Here is a 16621-nt window from a genome sequence, read left to right on the forward strand (position 1 = left end):
CTGTAATCCCAGCACTTTGGGAGGCCGAGGCGGGTGGATCACGATGTCAGGAGTTCGAGACCAGTCTGACCAACATGGTGAAACCCCATCTCTACTAAAAATACAAAAATTAGCTGGGCGTGGTGGTGCACGCCTGTAATCCCAGCTACTCAGGAGGCTGAGGCAGAAGAATCACTTGAACCAGGAAGGCAGAGGTTGCAGTGAGCTGAGATCGAGCCACTGCACTCCAGCCTGAACAACAAAGGGAGACTCCGTCTCAAAAAAAGAAAAAAAAAAAAAAAAAAGAATGAATTGTAACTAGGGAGGTGCTCATATTGTGATAACTCTTTCATCTTGACCCCTATAATCACAGAGCACTATGGGTCCAAGCTTACACTTCTCCCTCCAGGAAACAAGCCTCAACTATGGGATGACATGGGTTACAGAGACACAGATTTTTATTTTTGTCTTCTAGTGCTATCAGTTTTCAAAACAAGTTTTTTTTTGGAGACAGAGTCTCACTCTGTCACCCAGGCTGGAGTGCAGTGGCACAATCTCGGCTCACTGCAACCTCTGCCCCCCAGATTAAAGCAATTCTTGTGCCTCAGCCTCCCGAGTAGCCAGGACTACAGGCACACAGCACCACGCCCGACTAATTTTTGTATTATTAGTAGAGACAAGGTTTCGTCATGTTGGCCAGGCTGGTCTCCAACTCCTGGCCCCAAGTGATCTGCCTGCCTTGGCCTTCTAAAATTCTGGGATTACAGGCGTGAGCCACCGTGTCCAGCCACAAGTTTCATTTTTAAGGAACTCTTTCTTCTTGGATCTGAAGGGTGTTAATGATACTCCTGTGGGTAATGGAATGAGGGACTAAAAGAGATTTCAGAGGTGAGACAATTCAGTAGTCCATCCAGGAGTGAAGGATGTCTCAGTTCCATCAGTCAAAGATTCAAATTTCACTTTATGCAGCTCTGTGATTAATGTGTTCTGGCCCTCAGTCCTTCTGTTTCTTAGACCTGCAATCTTTATCCCTCCTCCATTAGTTGCTCAGTACTCAAATAATGCTCTGTTCTGTCACGGCTGGTTAGGTCTTTTTCAATAGCACACTTAAGGCAACTCTCTCATTAGGTTGCAAACTTCTAGAAGGTGGAACAGAGCCCTGCACATGGCAGGGGCTCAATAAATGTATTCAAATCTAAGTCGATCAGCAAATATGATGGACAGAAGCCACAGAAAGATACATTTTCCCGGCTGCCCTTAGAACCTAGGGCCAACAGTTACAGAGAGTTTCAGAGAATGATAAAAGCTTAGGGGTATAAAGCACAAGACAATCTACTTAATTTATAGTGTGGGGCTATACGAAACATAATATTTCTAAACAGCAGGTAATGTTTTAGCTCATATGTAACTAGTTACAACACCAATCTTCCTTGCATGGTGGTTCACACTTGCTTTCGCACATTCTGAATGTTTGCATCATGTACAGCAAGTTAAGCCCACTGAGGAAAAGGAACTCACAGGCCACCAAGTTTCTATGGTAACTGAATAAAGTTGTCAACCACAAAGATATAAAAATAACAACCAAGTCATCCATGGATCTCTTTATATAAGAAGGATTCTAAAAAGATTTTAACTTTAACCAAACTCAGTTAATATAAAACAAAATCCAAAACATTAAGAAATGTGAGCTTTGGTAAAGATACCAACAATTCCTTCATGGATTGTGAATAGGTCTGCCAAGTGCAAAGTGAAAGAATTTTGTTTTAAACTCTAATACTGAAATCCAAGGCAAAGGATTCCAAGATTAGGGAGAAAGGAATAGGAAGGATTTCTACACTAACTCACTCCTTTTGTTTCCAAATACATAAAGCTACATATACAAAAATTCAATCTCAAGTGAAGGAAAATGGAAATCATCCTTTGTGCTTCCTATATATTACCTAAAAGAAGAACATTCATGTTTTGTGCTTCCATACATTCTGTAATCTCTATTGCTTTTTTCAGGCAACGTCTAAACAGGAAAGAGACAAGAAAAAGGGGCATTAGTTCATGAGCTTGGTAAAATAAACATTACGTAGTTTAGAGATAGTCCGACTTGGTCTTCAGTCTTTTTCTCTCATTTTTTTTTTCCATGCTAAAATCCTTTAGAAAAGAAACTAACTTCCATTTACATTATTTAGATATCGGGATATATTCCTGCCCATTAGAAACTGAAAAACTTCAGAAGAGAATCCTCAAATTCATGTGAAAATGCTCCTAGGTAATTTCTAAACTAGACATTCTCATTAAAAACTCATGCCTGGGTCTGCTGGTGAGCAAGATTCACAAAAATGCATACCTGGGGAATGCGAGACATGCCCAGATTGCTTTACTTAAGGTGACCTGCTGAATGTATCAGAATGGCTAAAAAACTCCAATATGCTCAGAAATCTTTTTTGTCTCTCTCTACACGTTATTCCCTTTGCGACTATTGCCGCTATCCCCAGCTTTGACTTGTATAACTGGGGGCCTTCACATATGTTGTCTTCTGCTTGCAGAGGTGTCCTCTTCTACCCCCCAGCCACTTTCCCTTCCCACACCCCGACTCTTCATCTGGCCAGGGATGCTCACCCTTCTCTGCCCACCCCACACAAAGAAGGGTTCTTTGCTTCCATAACATTTATCCCTGTCTGCCATTATACATTCAAATTATGAGACGTGTAGCAGGATGTCTGAAGCACAGTTCAGTGTCTGGAGGGCCAAGGCTCCTTTCCACAGTACTCACTTCAGAATGGAGGGAGAATGTGTGTGAGGTAGTAGGAAGCATTGCTCTCCCTCCTGAAATGTGGCCTAGCATTAGAGCTACTCTCTCATCCTGATCATCATTTCTGTTTTGCACCTTTCTCTGCCATATCCTCTATTTAATGGCAACAGAGAAGAGCTATTCAACATAGAAAGTAGGAAAGGCAATGTAACTGTTTTCTGGAACTCTCAACCTAACTCCCAAACCAAAAATAACTGACACTAATCATGGTTTTTAAAAACACAGATAATATATGCATAAGACACAAGATTTAAAAAGGTATTCAGTGAAAAGTCAATACCACTCCTGTTCTCACCCTCTATTTCCTCCCTGGAGGCCAGCACTGCTGCCTCAATAATAATTCTGGGTTGTCACACTCTTTCTGTGTTTTTTCAATGCCTTTTCTGTAGAGTACATCTCCTTGTAAGCAGGTGGCATGTTCATAAATTCCTATCAAATGTGCACAGAAATAAGTAGCAAATATAAAACCTAGCCGTAGAACATGTGATCTAAGAATATTTAACTGTCAAATATCAAACAGTTAAATTATTTGTCAGTTTGATCTACTACCCTGAGTTAGACAATTATAAAATTCATGAGTAAAACAATGGTTTGAAATACCTGATTATGTCAAGCCAGCTGCTACTTTCCAACAGAGAAAACCATTTTATATCTGTGTCCCAAAATTCAGTACTGTTATCTGAAAAAAGAAAAAGTAGTAAAGAAGTCAGGTCATTGTTCACTGACATACTTGCCACAAAAATCCTGTGTTCCTCAACTGTGTCATTCAGATTAACAGTCCTGACTCAAACTGCAGAATCCAGGCACAGGACTCCATTTTGAGTAAGGGTCATTTCAAAACTTCAGCTGAAATGGTTTCTGAGCTGTAGGCCCCTAGAAAATTGTGGTGGCCAAAAAGAGATCTTTATTGCTGAAATAAGAAATTCCTACAATACATACACAAAGCCATGGTTCATCCTGTAAATCGACAGACAGTAACATGCTTTAGGCAGAAACAGTTGACATCCAGGCTGCTAATTCTAGAAGTGGAAAATGCAACTGGATCCATCCTGATGCCATGGAAGCCTAAGGGTCAGGCTTAACTTTCATTAGAATCTCCATGCACAAGTTCGTCCACCCAGCATACCATGACACGACTCCTCCTATATGCCTTATAAAACAGAGAACCTTAAATCTTATAGAAATCCAATACATTTAAAAGTTGCAAACTCAGGCTGGGTGCTGTGGCTCATGCCTATAATCCCAGCACTATAATCCCAGAAGCAGGAAGATCACTTGAGGCCAGGAGTTTGAGGCTGCAGTGAGCTATGGTGGCGCCACTGCACCCTAGCCTTGGCAATAGAGTGAGACCCTGTTTCTAAAAAATGAAAAAAAAAAAGGCCAGACGTGGTGGCTCACACCTGTAATCCCTGCACTTTGGAAGGCTGAGGTGGGTGGATCACCTGAGGTCAGAAGTTCAAGACCAGCCTGACCAACACAGAGAAACCCCATCTCTACTAAAATACAAAAAAATTAGCCGGGGGTGGTGGCCCATGCCTGTAATCCCAGCTACTTGGGAGGCTGAGGCAGGAGAATTGCTTGAACCGGGGTGGCGGAGGTTACGGTGAGCTGAGATCGCACCACTGCACTCCAGTCTGGGCAACAAGAGCAAAACTCCATCTCAAGAAAAAAAGAAAAAAAAAGTTGCAAACTCAAATCAATAAAAGACAGATATCCCTGAAAGTCCTGAGTGACTGAAATAAAACTAGAATGAGTGTCCTTGATTAAATAGTAAACATGTATTGTAATGTTTTAGTTTGAGTTAGAGTCATACATTGCTGTTTCCCCTGCAAGAATATAAGCTCTTGGTGTTATATTTCTCTTTATCACCAACGCCTAGCATAGTTAGTATATACAAGGGGACTTCAAAACGTATGTGAAAACATGGAATTAAAAGATGAAAATAAAAAATATAAACTATTTCTCAACATAAGCTCCATCAAGTTTAAGACACTCTCATCACCCCCTAAAGAACTGAGGGTCCTGGGAATTTAACCATGTCATTGCAGTCTATTTTACATTATTAACTGGAAAAAAAATGGGTTCCCTTCAAGGATTTTTGTGTTTTTTTTTTGAGATGGAGTTTTGCTCTTGTCACCCAGGCTGGAGTGCAATGGCACAATCTCAGCTCACTGCAACCTCTGCCTCCCAGTTTCAAGCGATTCTTCTGTCTCAGCCTCCGGAGTAGCTGGGATTACAGGTGCCCGCCACCATGCCTGGCTAATTTTTGTATTTTTAGTAGAGATGGGGTTTCACCATGTTGGCTAGGCTGGTCTTGAACTCCTGACCTCTGGTGATCCGCCCACCTCGGCCTCCCAAAGTGCTGCAATTATACACGTGAGCTACTACACCCAGCCCCCTTTAAGGATTTTTTAAGATTAGAAAATGAAATCAGAAGGAGCCAAATCGGACTTTTAAGGTAGATGCCTAATGAGTTTCCATCAAAACTCTTGCAAAATTGCCCTTGTTTGACAGGAGGAATGAGCAGTAGAGAAGGACCCTCTGATGAAGTTTTCCCGGGCACTTTTCTACGAAAGCGTTGGCCAACTTTCTTAAAACACTCTTATGGCTGGGCATGGTGGCTCATGCCTATAATCCCAGCACTTTGGGAGGCCGAGGAGAGTAGATCACTTGAGGTAAGGAGTTCAAGACCAGTCTGGCCAACATGGTGAAACCTTGCCTTTACTAAAAATACAAATATTAGCCAGGTGTGGTGGTGCACACCTATAATTCCAGCTACTCAGGAGGCTGAGGCACAAGAATCACTTGAACCCAGGAGGTGGAGGTCGCAGTGAGCCAAGATCACACCATTGCACTCCAGCCTGGGCAACAGAGTGAGAATTTGTCTCAGAAAAAACAAAACCTCTCATAATAAGCAGATGTTTTTGTGCTTTGGTCAGAAAGTCAACAAGCAAAATGGCTGCAGCATCACAAAAAACTGTTGCCATGACCTTTGCTCTTGATCTATCTGCTTTTGCCCTGGCTGGACCACTTCCATCTCTCGGTAGCCATTGCTTTGATTGTAGTTTGTCTTCAGGATCATACTGGTAAAGCCATGTTTCTTCTCCTGTTACAATTCTTCAAAGAAATGCTTCAGGATTTTGATCCCACTTGTTTAAAATTTCTGTTGAAAGCTCTGCTCTCATCTGAAGCTGATCTGGGCACAATAGTTTTGATGCCTATTGAGTAGAAGGTTTTTTTTTTTGAGATGGAGTCTTGCTCTGTCACCCAAGCTGGAGGGCAGTAGCATGATCTTGGCTCACTGCAACCTCTGCCTCCCAGGTTCATTTTCCTGCCTCAGCCCCTCCAAGTAGCTGGGATTACAGGCACCCACCACTATGCCCGGCTAACTTTTGTATTTTTAGCAGAGACGGGCTTTGCCATGTTGGCCGGGCTGGTCTCAAATTCCTGAACTCAAGTGATCCACCCGTCTCAGCCTCCCAAAGTGCTGGATTACAGGCGTGAGCCACCGCGCCCAGAGAGTAGTTTTGCTCAACTTTATCCTTTCAGTCAGAATTGTGTAGGCTGAACCAACTGAGATGTCTATGGAGTTGACTATTGTTTCTTCTGCTTTCGGTCCTCCTCAATTAGGGCAGAAACAAGATTAATTTTTTCCTTGCAAATTGATGTGGACAGTTTGCCACCGCAGGCTTTACCTTCAACATCATCTGCTCATTCTTAAAAATGAGTTGTCCATTTGTAAACTGCTGATTTCTTTGGGGCATTGTCCCCGTAAACTTTTTGTAAAGCATCAATAATTTCACCATTCTTCCACCCAAGCTTCACCATAAATTCAATATTTGTTTTTGCTTCAATTTCAGCAGAATTCATGTTGCTCTAATAGGGGCTGTTTTCAAACTAATTTCTTATCCTTCTTAGCTCCTCAAACCAGATCCTGCTCAGGCATGTTATAATAAGTCAGTATGAGTTATTTTGGGGGAAAAAACTTCTGGAATTCATGCATAGTTTTTTCATAATATACATTTTCCATGAACTTTTTGAAAACCCCTTGTTCAATGGAAACTCAATAAATGTCACTGAATGAATCCCAAAACGGTTAAGAATTTGCTAGGCTAAAAAGTCCAAGTTAGTCCAGGCAGTGGCTCATGCCTATAATCCCAGCACTTTGCAGTGCCAAAGTGGGAGGATCGCTTGAGCCCTGGAGTTCAAGATCAGTCTGGGCAATATTATGGGACTCTGTCTCTACAAAAAATACAAAAATTAGCCAGGTGAGCAGGCGTGTGCCTGTAATCCCAGCTACTTGGGAGGCAGAGGTGGGAGGATCACTTGAGCCTGGGAGTTTTAAGGTTGCAGTGAGCTGTGATCATGCCACTGCACTCCAGCCTGGATGACAGAGGTGACACCCTGTCTCAAACAATGTCCAAGTTAGCAAAAGTTACTTATAGGCATGACAAATCTCAGAGCGTAAAGACTCATTCCAGAATGAAGAGAATCAATGAGTGACTGAGCAGTATTAAATATGAGGCACCAGTAGGCAGCCTGGGCAGGAAAATTGGGGGTAGCTGGGACAGGCATATTTCATTTTCTACTTTGTACATTTCTGGCAGAACTTTTAATATGGTTAGAAACTGTATATTCCCAATCAGGGGAAAAAATTAAAGTATTTCCACTTTGGGAAAAAGTCTACAGAGGAAAATGAACATTATTCATTTTATAAATTACTGCAAGTCAACAAATATAAATACTACATAGTTCAAAAACTTTTAAAGGAAGAAACCAAAATGCTCACCACTGGGCAACTGGTATGATGAGGAAGGGGAGAAGAGGAGGGTGGCTGTGTGATCACTGCCACAGTAAGGAGGCATGGGGGGAAGCCTGGAGAGAGATGGAGAGGGAAGTGTGGTAATGGCAGCCAGAACCCTGGCTCCATGACATCACAGTCCTGGGCTTTGCGTACTAACATAAGGAACCCAGGGAAAAGGCACCAGCTTTCACCTGATCTGCATGGCATGTCTTTCCCCATATGACACAAAAGTTTTTGCTCAGTATTCTTCTCACCTATCAGAAATAGCTGTTTAAATTTAGAGTATGCAGTCTGGATTTCCTGTAGGGATAGGAAGTTGCTTGACAGGTCTTCTGTTTTAACAATTTCATAGGGTGGCCTGTGGATGGTCTTGTAAATTCTAGGTATCAAAAAGGAATATGAGATTAGAAGAGCAAACACAAATTTTGCTTAAGGATTTGCTACGTGCCACAATCTGTGTTAAGGGCTCAGTAGGCATTCTCCCATTTAATATTCACCTACCAGGCAATTGCTGCAGGACTCCTGTTCTCAGTCAATGGGTGTGGAAATGGAGGTGCATAGAGTAAAACTGCCTGGCCCAAGATTATCCAATTTATAAACTGATAGAGCCATGATTTGGACCAAGGCAATGTAACTGAGTCTATTCCTTCTTTTTTGTTTTAAATTCATCTACTTTGGGTTTTTTTTGCTTTGTTTTTTTAATTTGAAACATGTAGAAAGTAGAATAGTATCGTGACATGTACCATGACCTAAATTTGACAACTGTTAACATTACAGACATCATGTCACCTCCCCGCTGAAGACTTTAGCACGCACCTCTAAAAACAATGCAGGTGACATTCTTAATTATTATGTTATACTGCCTCCTTTCAAATTAACTCAAAATGATCACCGTAAGTTGTATTCCCCTAGCACTAAGCTACCAGTAGGTAAACAGAAATAGACATACTACTAAGAGCTGTTCCCTGCTTCTTGGAAAACAAGAACTGAACAAGAACAAAATGTAGAACTAGTACTGACCCATCTAAGAAGCTCTTTTGGATTTGTAAAATGCCATCATCCTGTTCTTTGGGCAGTGCTGACATTTTCAAAAGGGCACTTCCATTGTGGCAGGACCAACACCATATCTGTAGAAACAAATAAAGCTTTATCAGATATAATAAACACAACCCAACAGGGGACACATAAGCTTAGCATTTAAATGCATACATGGAAATCTGTAACTTCAGTGTGAAATGGCTGGACATACCTAACTTTATTAAGCCTGGGAGTATTTAGTCACAATGAAAAAGAATGATTTAGTTTTTAAAAATAAACAGGTCTAGGTAGTCAGACACAGACTTATGGTATAACATACACCTTTTGACTTATCATCAGCTGGTAACCCAGATGATGACAACAACAACATTATTATTATTAGGATAGTAGCTATCATTCAAGTGCAGCTTATTACATGTCAGGTATTTTACATGAATTAACTCATTTAATTGTTACGGTAACTCTCTGTGACGGGTATGATTATTTATCCCCCTTAATAGCAAGAAACTGAGGCTTGGAGAGATGGAAGGACTTTCCCAAGTTGTACAAAAGTAGCTGCAGTGTGACTCTAAAGGCTGTGTTGTATATGGATGGCAAAAAGGGGGCAACTCTCATTAGAGAAAATCCACACTAGGAAGAATGGAATGTTGGCTATTTGACATAACTGAATTCAAGACTTGTGAAATGCAAGGCACCACATTAGGTTGTGAGAGGGCACAAAGATAGTAAGACACTGTGTCTACCTTCAGAGCTTAGTTTTAAAAGGGAAATAAGCTTAGGAATATAAAATAAGGTAGAATGTGTTATATAACTGAAAAAGAAATTTCAAGGAACAACAAAAACAAGGCAAGGAGAAAGAAGTCACACGAGTGACCAAGAGTGGCAGGCGAGGCTGTTTAGGCTTTCTTCTACTTTGGCAACAGGTTAAGGTGTTCAGGCTTTTTCAGGTTACAGTGGGGGGTTTTGTTTGTTTTTCAGGAACAAAAGGAGATTAGAACTGATCTTGGTTGGGGCAAAGTAATCTGCCAGTGGAACCTAGAATGGAGAAGAAAGACAGACTGGTTGGACAGGTGAGTACAGTTGTGGACTTTAAGTCCCGCATAAAGGCCTGGCTAAGTGCTTGAGATGGCCAAGGTCCAGCCCTTGCTTTGCTGACCAAGCCATTGGGCCTGGGCTCAAAGATAAACCTGGAGGAAAGACCTTTTATAATTCGGCTGCCCAGAGGGAGCACCTTTTTGCCATTCATCTGCCAGGTATAAACCATGCGTTGGATATGCTAGCAGTGGCGTAGACTGAGAGTTAGAGATCGGCATGACAATCCAGGTGATATTGTGCACTACACTTTGAAAATCACAAAGGGGAACTGGTTCGGGATTTCTGGGGAAGGTGATGGAATCAGCACATATTGGGTGTCTAGTATCAACAGGACCTCCATGTGGAGATATTCAGGAGGCCCCTAAAATGAGAGGAAAACAGGCCCGACACTCTAGAAATGGGAGCTGATGGCCTGTTGCAGTGGGGGAGATGATGAGCCCAGCCAGAGAGCAAGGACAGAGAGACACAGAACTGCTTTAGGAACTGCTGAAAACAGCAACAACTCCTCTCTTGGGGCCAAGCCACACTTTAAGATTCATGATGAGGCGGAAGTGTTAGAACATAAGATAACCAAAGGGCCCTTTGCTGTTCTTGCATTCCCTTTCTCAATGCCATGCTAAGCGATGTGCAGAAACCACCATACAGTGTTCAGCTCTCTGCCTAAGGTGGTGAAATTTTGGTGCCCAGGCAATTGTGCCCCCCTTAGTTGGCACAGCTCACTTGGATAAAGGGGGAGATACTCTTAGCCATGACTGGGTGGTGAGTTCTAAGAAACTAAGTGTTCTTAACCCTTTTTATCTCCTCTTCTGGAGCAGAAGGGGCAGAAAGCATAGTCCCTTGGTGTATCCAACTATAACTCATTTTCCATCTGGGGCACATGTAATAACTTCTAATCATAACCGTCTCATCTCATCTGAGGCGTGAAGGGCCAACTCTCTTACTATTCTCTGCGCGAAACAGTAAATAGAAAAAAGCAAAGTTCCTGGTCAAGGAGGCTTCTCACAGAAATTTAGCAAAAAGTCTTCTATTGCTGCAATTTCTCTCTGGGAACTGTGAGGGCCAGAATTCTTAGTATGAGTGACTTCATAGGCAAGAATCACAGTCTGTTAATCTTATTTGTTTTTTTAAAAAAAGGATTACTCATTATTCGGTACATTTTAAGGTCCCTCTCTTAATAGAGTCAAAAACACAGCTTTAATAGAACATCTACAATCTGAGGCAGAAGGCAGCGTAAGCAGGAAAGGACCATGAAGGAGGTCAGCAGGCCAAGGGAGTACAGCATTTCCAAGGCCAGGACAGGAACTTAAAAGACAATGTCATCAGAGTCAAACACTGCAGTCATGTAGGGAACTGGGGCTGCACATGACATAAGGACTTCTGGGAGGGAAATGTCCACAGTGTGTGGGGAGTAGAAGTCATGTTGCAATAAGAAATGGTAGAGAAAACAAGTACAGACTCTTTAAATATCCTTGGCAGTACAGGCAGAACAAGACAGCCGCTTGACTACTAAGGAAGTGCCTCAGGTTAAGGGAGACAGAAGGATGTCTTCAAGAACAGACATAGCAGAACAGACTTGGGAAAGGCAACCACGGAAGAGGGAAGGCCCATGGAACTGGGCTCCAAACAAGGCAATCAAGAGCCCAGAGATCCAGATTCTGTATGAAGGAAACAGGAGCCCAGAGAGAAACAACATGAGGCTGAGTAGAAGGAAGCTGAGGGAGTTCTTGTCGCTGTCCTGGATACCACTGGACTAGGAAAGGGTCGTCACTGGGAGTTAAGAATGATACAAAAAACTTAAAGGGATGAAAACCTGTTCACGCAGAGAACAATGATATAGGAACCAAGAGGAGTTAAATAGCATAATGCTGGGCGGGACAAAGCATCACCAGTGGTTTTCACGGTCCGTTAAGCACAGTTTGCTGTTTGGTTTGAATAATCTATAACAATGTTCATTTGCCCCAGAGGAAAAAAAAGATACTCAGGGTTGAAGAACAGCGGCCAAAGCCTTTAGAATAGCGGCAAGGACGTGAATAAACTGACCAATTATACAGGTCTTCCTTGAAAAGAAGTGAAGGCAGGGAAGAACAGACTGGGTGAAAAGCCAGGGTAGACAGCATGGAGACGTGGAAATGTTCTGGAACAGGCTGTGGTAATGGTTGCACAACACTGAGAATAAACTAAACATCACTATGGGAAGTTTTATGTTATGTGTATTTTACCACAATTTTTAAAGATTCTGTGAATGAAATGAAAGATCGATTGTTCATAATCGAGCCCCAAACTATCTCTTCAATCTCAGCTTCCTATGCACCTACTGCAAATTACCTGTTACTATTGATTTGAGTGCTTATATGCCAGGTCCTAGAGAAAATGTATGTACGTGCAATCTTGCAGATCAGTGGTTCCCATAAGCTATAGCTATTGATATTTACCACATTAGAAATTAAAACTGAGAAACTTTTAAATACTAATTCATTTTAAAACAGTGATTACCAATTACCTGTTACTGTAAATAACATTTTCCACCCAAAAACATATAGGAAGATAAACGGCTTTATGTTTTTGCGAATCTGTTAAATATCTGGTTTAAGAGAAAATAGTTTGATGTTCTTATCTCTTAACAACAAAAATAAGCACAGAGAATAAGTGTAAATATGAGTAGGTTCAATAGGAATGAGAGAAAAGAAGAACAAGGTAAAGATGAAGCCAGAGAGGGGCTTATGGACACTCACATCACCTAGTTGTCACATTTTCTGTAAGTCTCTTAAGAGTCAGAGGAGACATATGCTAAACAGAAAACAGTCCAGATCACCTAAAGCAGGAGTTTTCAACCTGCATTTTGTGCCCCCCACCCCACCCACAAGGGGACATTTGGCAATGTCTGGACATATTTGTTGGCTGTCACAACTCACGGGATGGGGTGCTACTGGCACCTCAGAAAATGCTACTGGCAGTGCTGATGCTATATATTCTACAATAGCGGCCCCCTACAACAAAGAATTATCTGGTCTAAAATGTCAATAGTGCCTACGTTGAGAAAGCCTGTCTTAAAGAAAACTAAAAACAAGAGGCTATAGTGGTACTGTGTACACTTAAAAGGATTGGGTACTCTAGGTTAAGGTACATAATTTCACCAATTTCAAATATAAAATAAATTACCTTTTAATTTGCTTAAGACCATTTCTGGTGATCTTAATGTTCCAGTCAAATGAAAATTTTATGTTAAAAGAAAAGAGAGGGAGAAAGAGAGAGAGAAAGATTGAGGGCTCTATGTTTCCCGGGTAGATGTATAAATTCTATCTTGTGTAATACTTTTTTGCTGTCCATTCACACAAACTCCACTGTAACTTTTAGGACGTATAAATATAGGAAGAACTAATGAAGTGAGAACACCTTCTCACAGTTTTCTTTTCTTTCTGAGACAGAGTCTGCCAGTAGCATTTTCTGAGGTGCCAGTAGCAGTGCAGTGGCACGATCACAGTTCACTGCAGCTTCGAACTCCTGGCTCAAGGGATCCTCCCACCTCAGACTCCAGAGTATCTGGGACTATGGGCATGTGCCACCTTACCAGGCTAATTTTAAAAAATTTTTTGTAGAGATGGAGTCTCGCTTTGTCGCCCAGGCTGGTCTCAAACTCCCGGGTTCAAGCGATCTGCCTGCCTCAGCCTCCCAACGTGCTGGGATTATAGGCGTGAGCCACTGCGCCCTGCACTTCCCACAGTTTCTATCAAAGTAATGCCTCAGGCTCCTCACTCAAATCTCATCAGAACATTTGCTACTTCTCAGGCCCAAGGCCTGGCTAGAATGCAGAGTATCTACATTTCATATACTGCAGGGATGGAGAAGCAGCCTATTCCTACATATGTGAACAGTTCATCTCTGTTTCTTCCCACAGAGCATATCCTCTTTTCGAGATCCCTCTATGAAAGACTGAAAGATAGACTCTCTCATTTTCATTACTCTAAAGCATCCATTTTCGAAGTCTAGTATACACTACCCTGGGAGGTCTCAAGATCCTTCCAGGTGGTCTGAGAGGCCACAGCTATTTTCATAATAATACTAAGATATAATTTGTCATATGTACCGTGGTGACTTTTGGTACAAAAGCAGTGGTGGTAAAATTGCTGGTGACAGTACCAATCAAGGCAGGGCCACCCAACTGTACTGATGCTCACTGTATTCTTCACTGCCACACCAGCAGAAAATAAAAAGTTTCCCTTCAGAATGTCCTTAATAAAGAACTAAAAATTCTGAATTTTATTCATTGTGACCAACTCTGTCCCCAAAACATGCTTTTAAACATCTGAATCAGTGGCATATATTTAGAAATCAGGAAAACTCACATAAAAATCTGTATCTAGGCCAGGCGTGGTGGCTCATGCCTGTAATCTCAGCACTTTGGGAGGCCGAGGCGGGCAGATCACCTGAGGCCTGGAGTTTGAGACCAGCCTGGTCAACACGGCGAAACCCCGTCTCTACTAAAAACACAAAAAATTAGCTGGGCCTGGTGGTGGGTGCCTGTAATCCCAGTTACTCGGGAGGCTGAGGCAGGAGAATTGCTTGAACTTGGGAGGCAGAGGCTGCAGTGAGCAGAGATTGGGCCATTGCACTCCAGCCTGGGCAACAAGAGCGAAACTCCATCTAAAAAAAACAAAAATAAAAACAAAACAAAAATCTGTATCTATGGCTTCTCCTGAAAAATCAGGACATCTGGCAACACTTGGCTCATATTCCCATGTGGCATATACTGCCTAGCACTGAAGAGATGTCCCCCTAGACCAGGCAGAGGGCCTCTGGTTCACTGCAAGGTCATACTCATTACCTGCTTGGCCTCCACGGGCTTCTCGGCATGTGACCCTGCTTAACCATACTTCCACCCATATGGGAGTAACCCTTTTGGTGAACCAGCTGTGCACACAGCACAGCACTTATTTATAATTCTCATTCCTTACTAAATACCCTGCAGGCCTGGCAATTCCCAACCACCAATTAGAAACTGGAGTAACTGCCAGAGTCTTGCTTTCTTTGATCAGTGACACATTAAATATGGCTCCAATCCCATTCTATTCTGTGAAAACTAAGAAGCACTCCATGTTGTCTCTGGGAGAAAACAGCACTATCCCCATACGAAGATTAACAGTGTGGGCCAAAAAAGAAGCTTAAATCCTACTACCCTTGGTGTGCTTTGGCTCAGGTTCAAAATGACTTAGGTGTTAAACCGGGCTTGCTTTCAACACCAGACAGATCTATGATCCTCTTAAAGCTCTGTTAATGTCTCTTCTAAAAACTCAAGTGCATTTGTGAAAACTTCAGAACTCTGTCCCAATCACGTTTCAGAGACTCCTCTAGGGAGTCCCTAAGATATTTTTGGATTGTTCTTGGACTGAAAACAAACTCTAGAACAAAAGCCAAGGCTTTCAGTAGGATCATTTTGCCAGGATAGACCAATGCATGACCCACGCCTCTTAGGGTTCCCAGAGGCACTTACTGGTATGCCGTGACCCTGAAAGCGCTGCACATTCTCTTCAGGAAGAGGGGTGGGGACAACAAAGTATGCTGGCAATCTAGAAGAAAGAAATGTCATCAAGTTTTAGTACAACACTGAATTCACAAAATACAAAAGCTCAACTTCAATGGATACGATGAATACAAGCAAAGTGTTAAGCAGACGGGACCATATTTCCCTGTTCAGAACCAGCTCAGAGGAACTACTGCTCTCGGTGTGGCATGAAGTACTCTGGACCAATCAGTGGGGAATCTAAGTTCAGATGGTGGCTCTGCCTATGATTCTGTACAACCCCAGGTTGTACAGGTAAGTTATTCTACTTCTCTGGGTCTGTTTCCTCTTTCAAAATGAGGGGATAGGAAAATATGATACCTAAAAGCATCGAATTCTGAAATTGGGAGTATTGTTCTCATATAGTAGCCATATAAGCATCTGTGTTGTTTTCAGTTAAACTAATAGGAAAAACAGTAATTATGAGGTTTGCTGCCCAGACATTTCATCAAGTGCTCTGACAAGAACATTTAAGTGCTACTGTGTACCAACCACTGTTCTAATTACTTAACACCTCTTATTTAATATACTTACCAATAAGTACTGAACATTGCTTATCCATTTAATCCTCCCAACAATTCTACGAGATATGTTAATATTATTTCCATCTTACAGATAAAGAAACTGAGACACAGTTCTGCTAAGACTCTTCCCTGGTTACCCAACTAGTTAGCACACGGTGCAGCTGGGACCTGAACCCAAGCAGTGGGACTTCAACTTCTATAGGAGAAAATTCAGTCTCTAAAAAGAACAAACTTGTTAAGTAGTAGGACATGGTAGAAAGATCAAAATTACATGGAGACATCATCTCTCAGGCAGCAGATGTAGGTTTCTGTTAATAAGAAAATTGCCTAAGTTTCTTTCTTTTTTTTTGAGACGGAGTCTCGCTCTGTCCCCCAGGCTGGAGTGCAGTGGCGCGATCTCGGCTCACTGCAAGCTCCGCCTCCTGGGTTCACGCCATTCTCCTGACTCAGCCTCTCCGAGTAGCTGGGACTACAGGCGCCCGCCACCACGCCCAGCTAAATTTTTGTATTTTTAGTAGAGACGGGGTTTCACCGTGGTCTCGATCTCCTGACCTCGTGATCCGCCTGCCTTGGCCTCCCAAAGTGCTGGGATTACAAGTGTAAGCCACCACGCCCGGCCAAAACTGCCTAAGTTTCTATCACTGTGAATCTATAAAAATCTGTAAGCATCTTTCCATCAAAGAGCTTGAAATAAAGCCTCACAAGAAATAAGGTGCTTATGGTGTTAAGTTACAATGGAAAATAATCGATGGCGTTTGTATGCATGCTGCATGTGTGATGTAGATCAGTTCATAGGAGATAGAGGAACAAATAAATATCAC

The 16621-nt window shown here is 42.1% G+C and overlaps 1 protein-coding gene across 4 annotated transcripts in view; it reads right to left on the reverse strand.

Moving 5' to 3' along the window:
• The window catches only part of MTMR12 (myotubularin related protein 12), an 88814-nt gene that overhangs the window by 13513 nt on the left and 58680 nt on the right, over nt 1-16621 (reverse strand). For all 4 annotated transcript variants that reach the window (XM_032136002.2, XM_032136001.2, XM_032135999.2 and 1 more), the window contains exons 8-12: nt 15208-15283; nt 8607-8713; nt 7841-7965; nt 3383-3461; nt 1920-1990 (exon numbers count right to left, since the gene is read on the reverse strand). In XM_032136002.2, the coding sequence (XP_031991893.1) occupies nt 1920-1990; nt 3383-3461; nt 7841-7965; nt 8607-8713; nt 15208-15283 (458 nt within the window). The remainder of the gene's footprint in view (nt 1-1919; nt 1991-3382; nt 3462-7840; nt 7966-8606; nt 8714-15207; nt 15284-16621) is intronic.

The sequence above is a fragment of the Hylobates moloch genome, unplaced genomic scaffold (genome assembly GCF_009828535.3).
Source record: "Hylobates moloch isolate HMO894 unplaced genomic scaffold, HMol_V3 SCAFFOLD_17, whole genome shotgun sequence".
NCBI lineage: Eukaryota > Metazoa > Chordata > Mammalia > Primates > Hylobatidae > Hylobates > Hylobates moloch.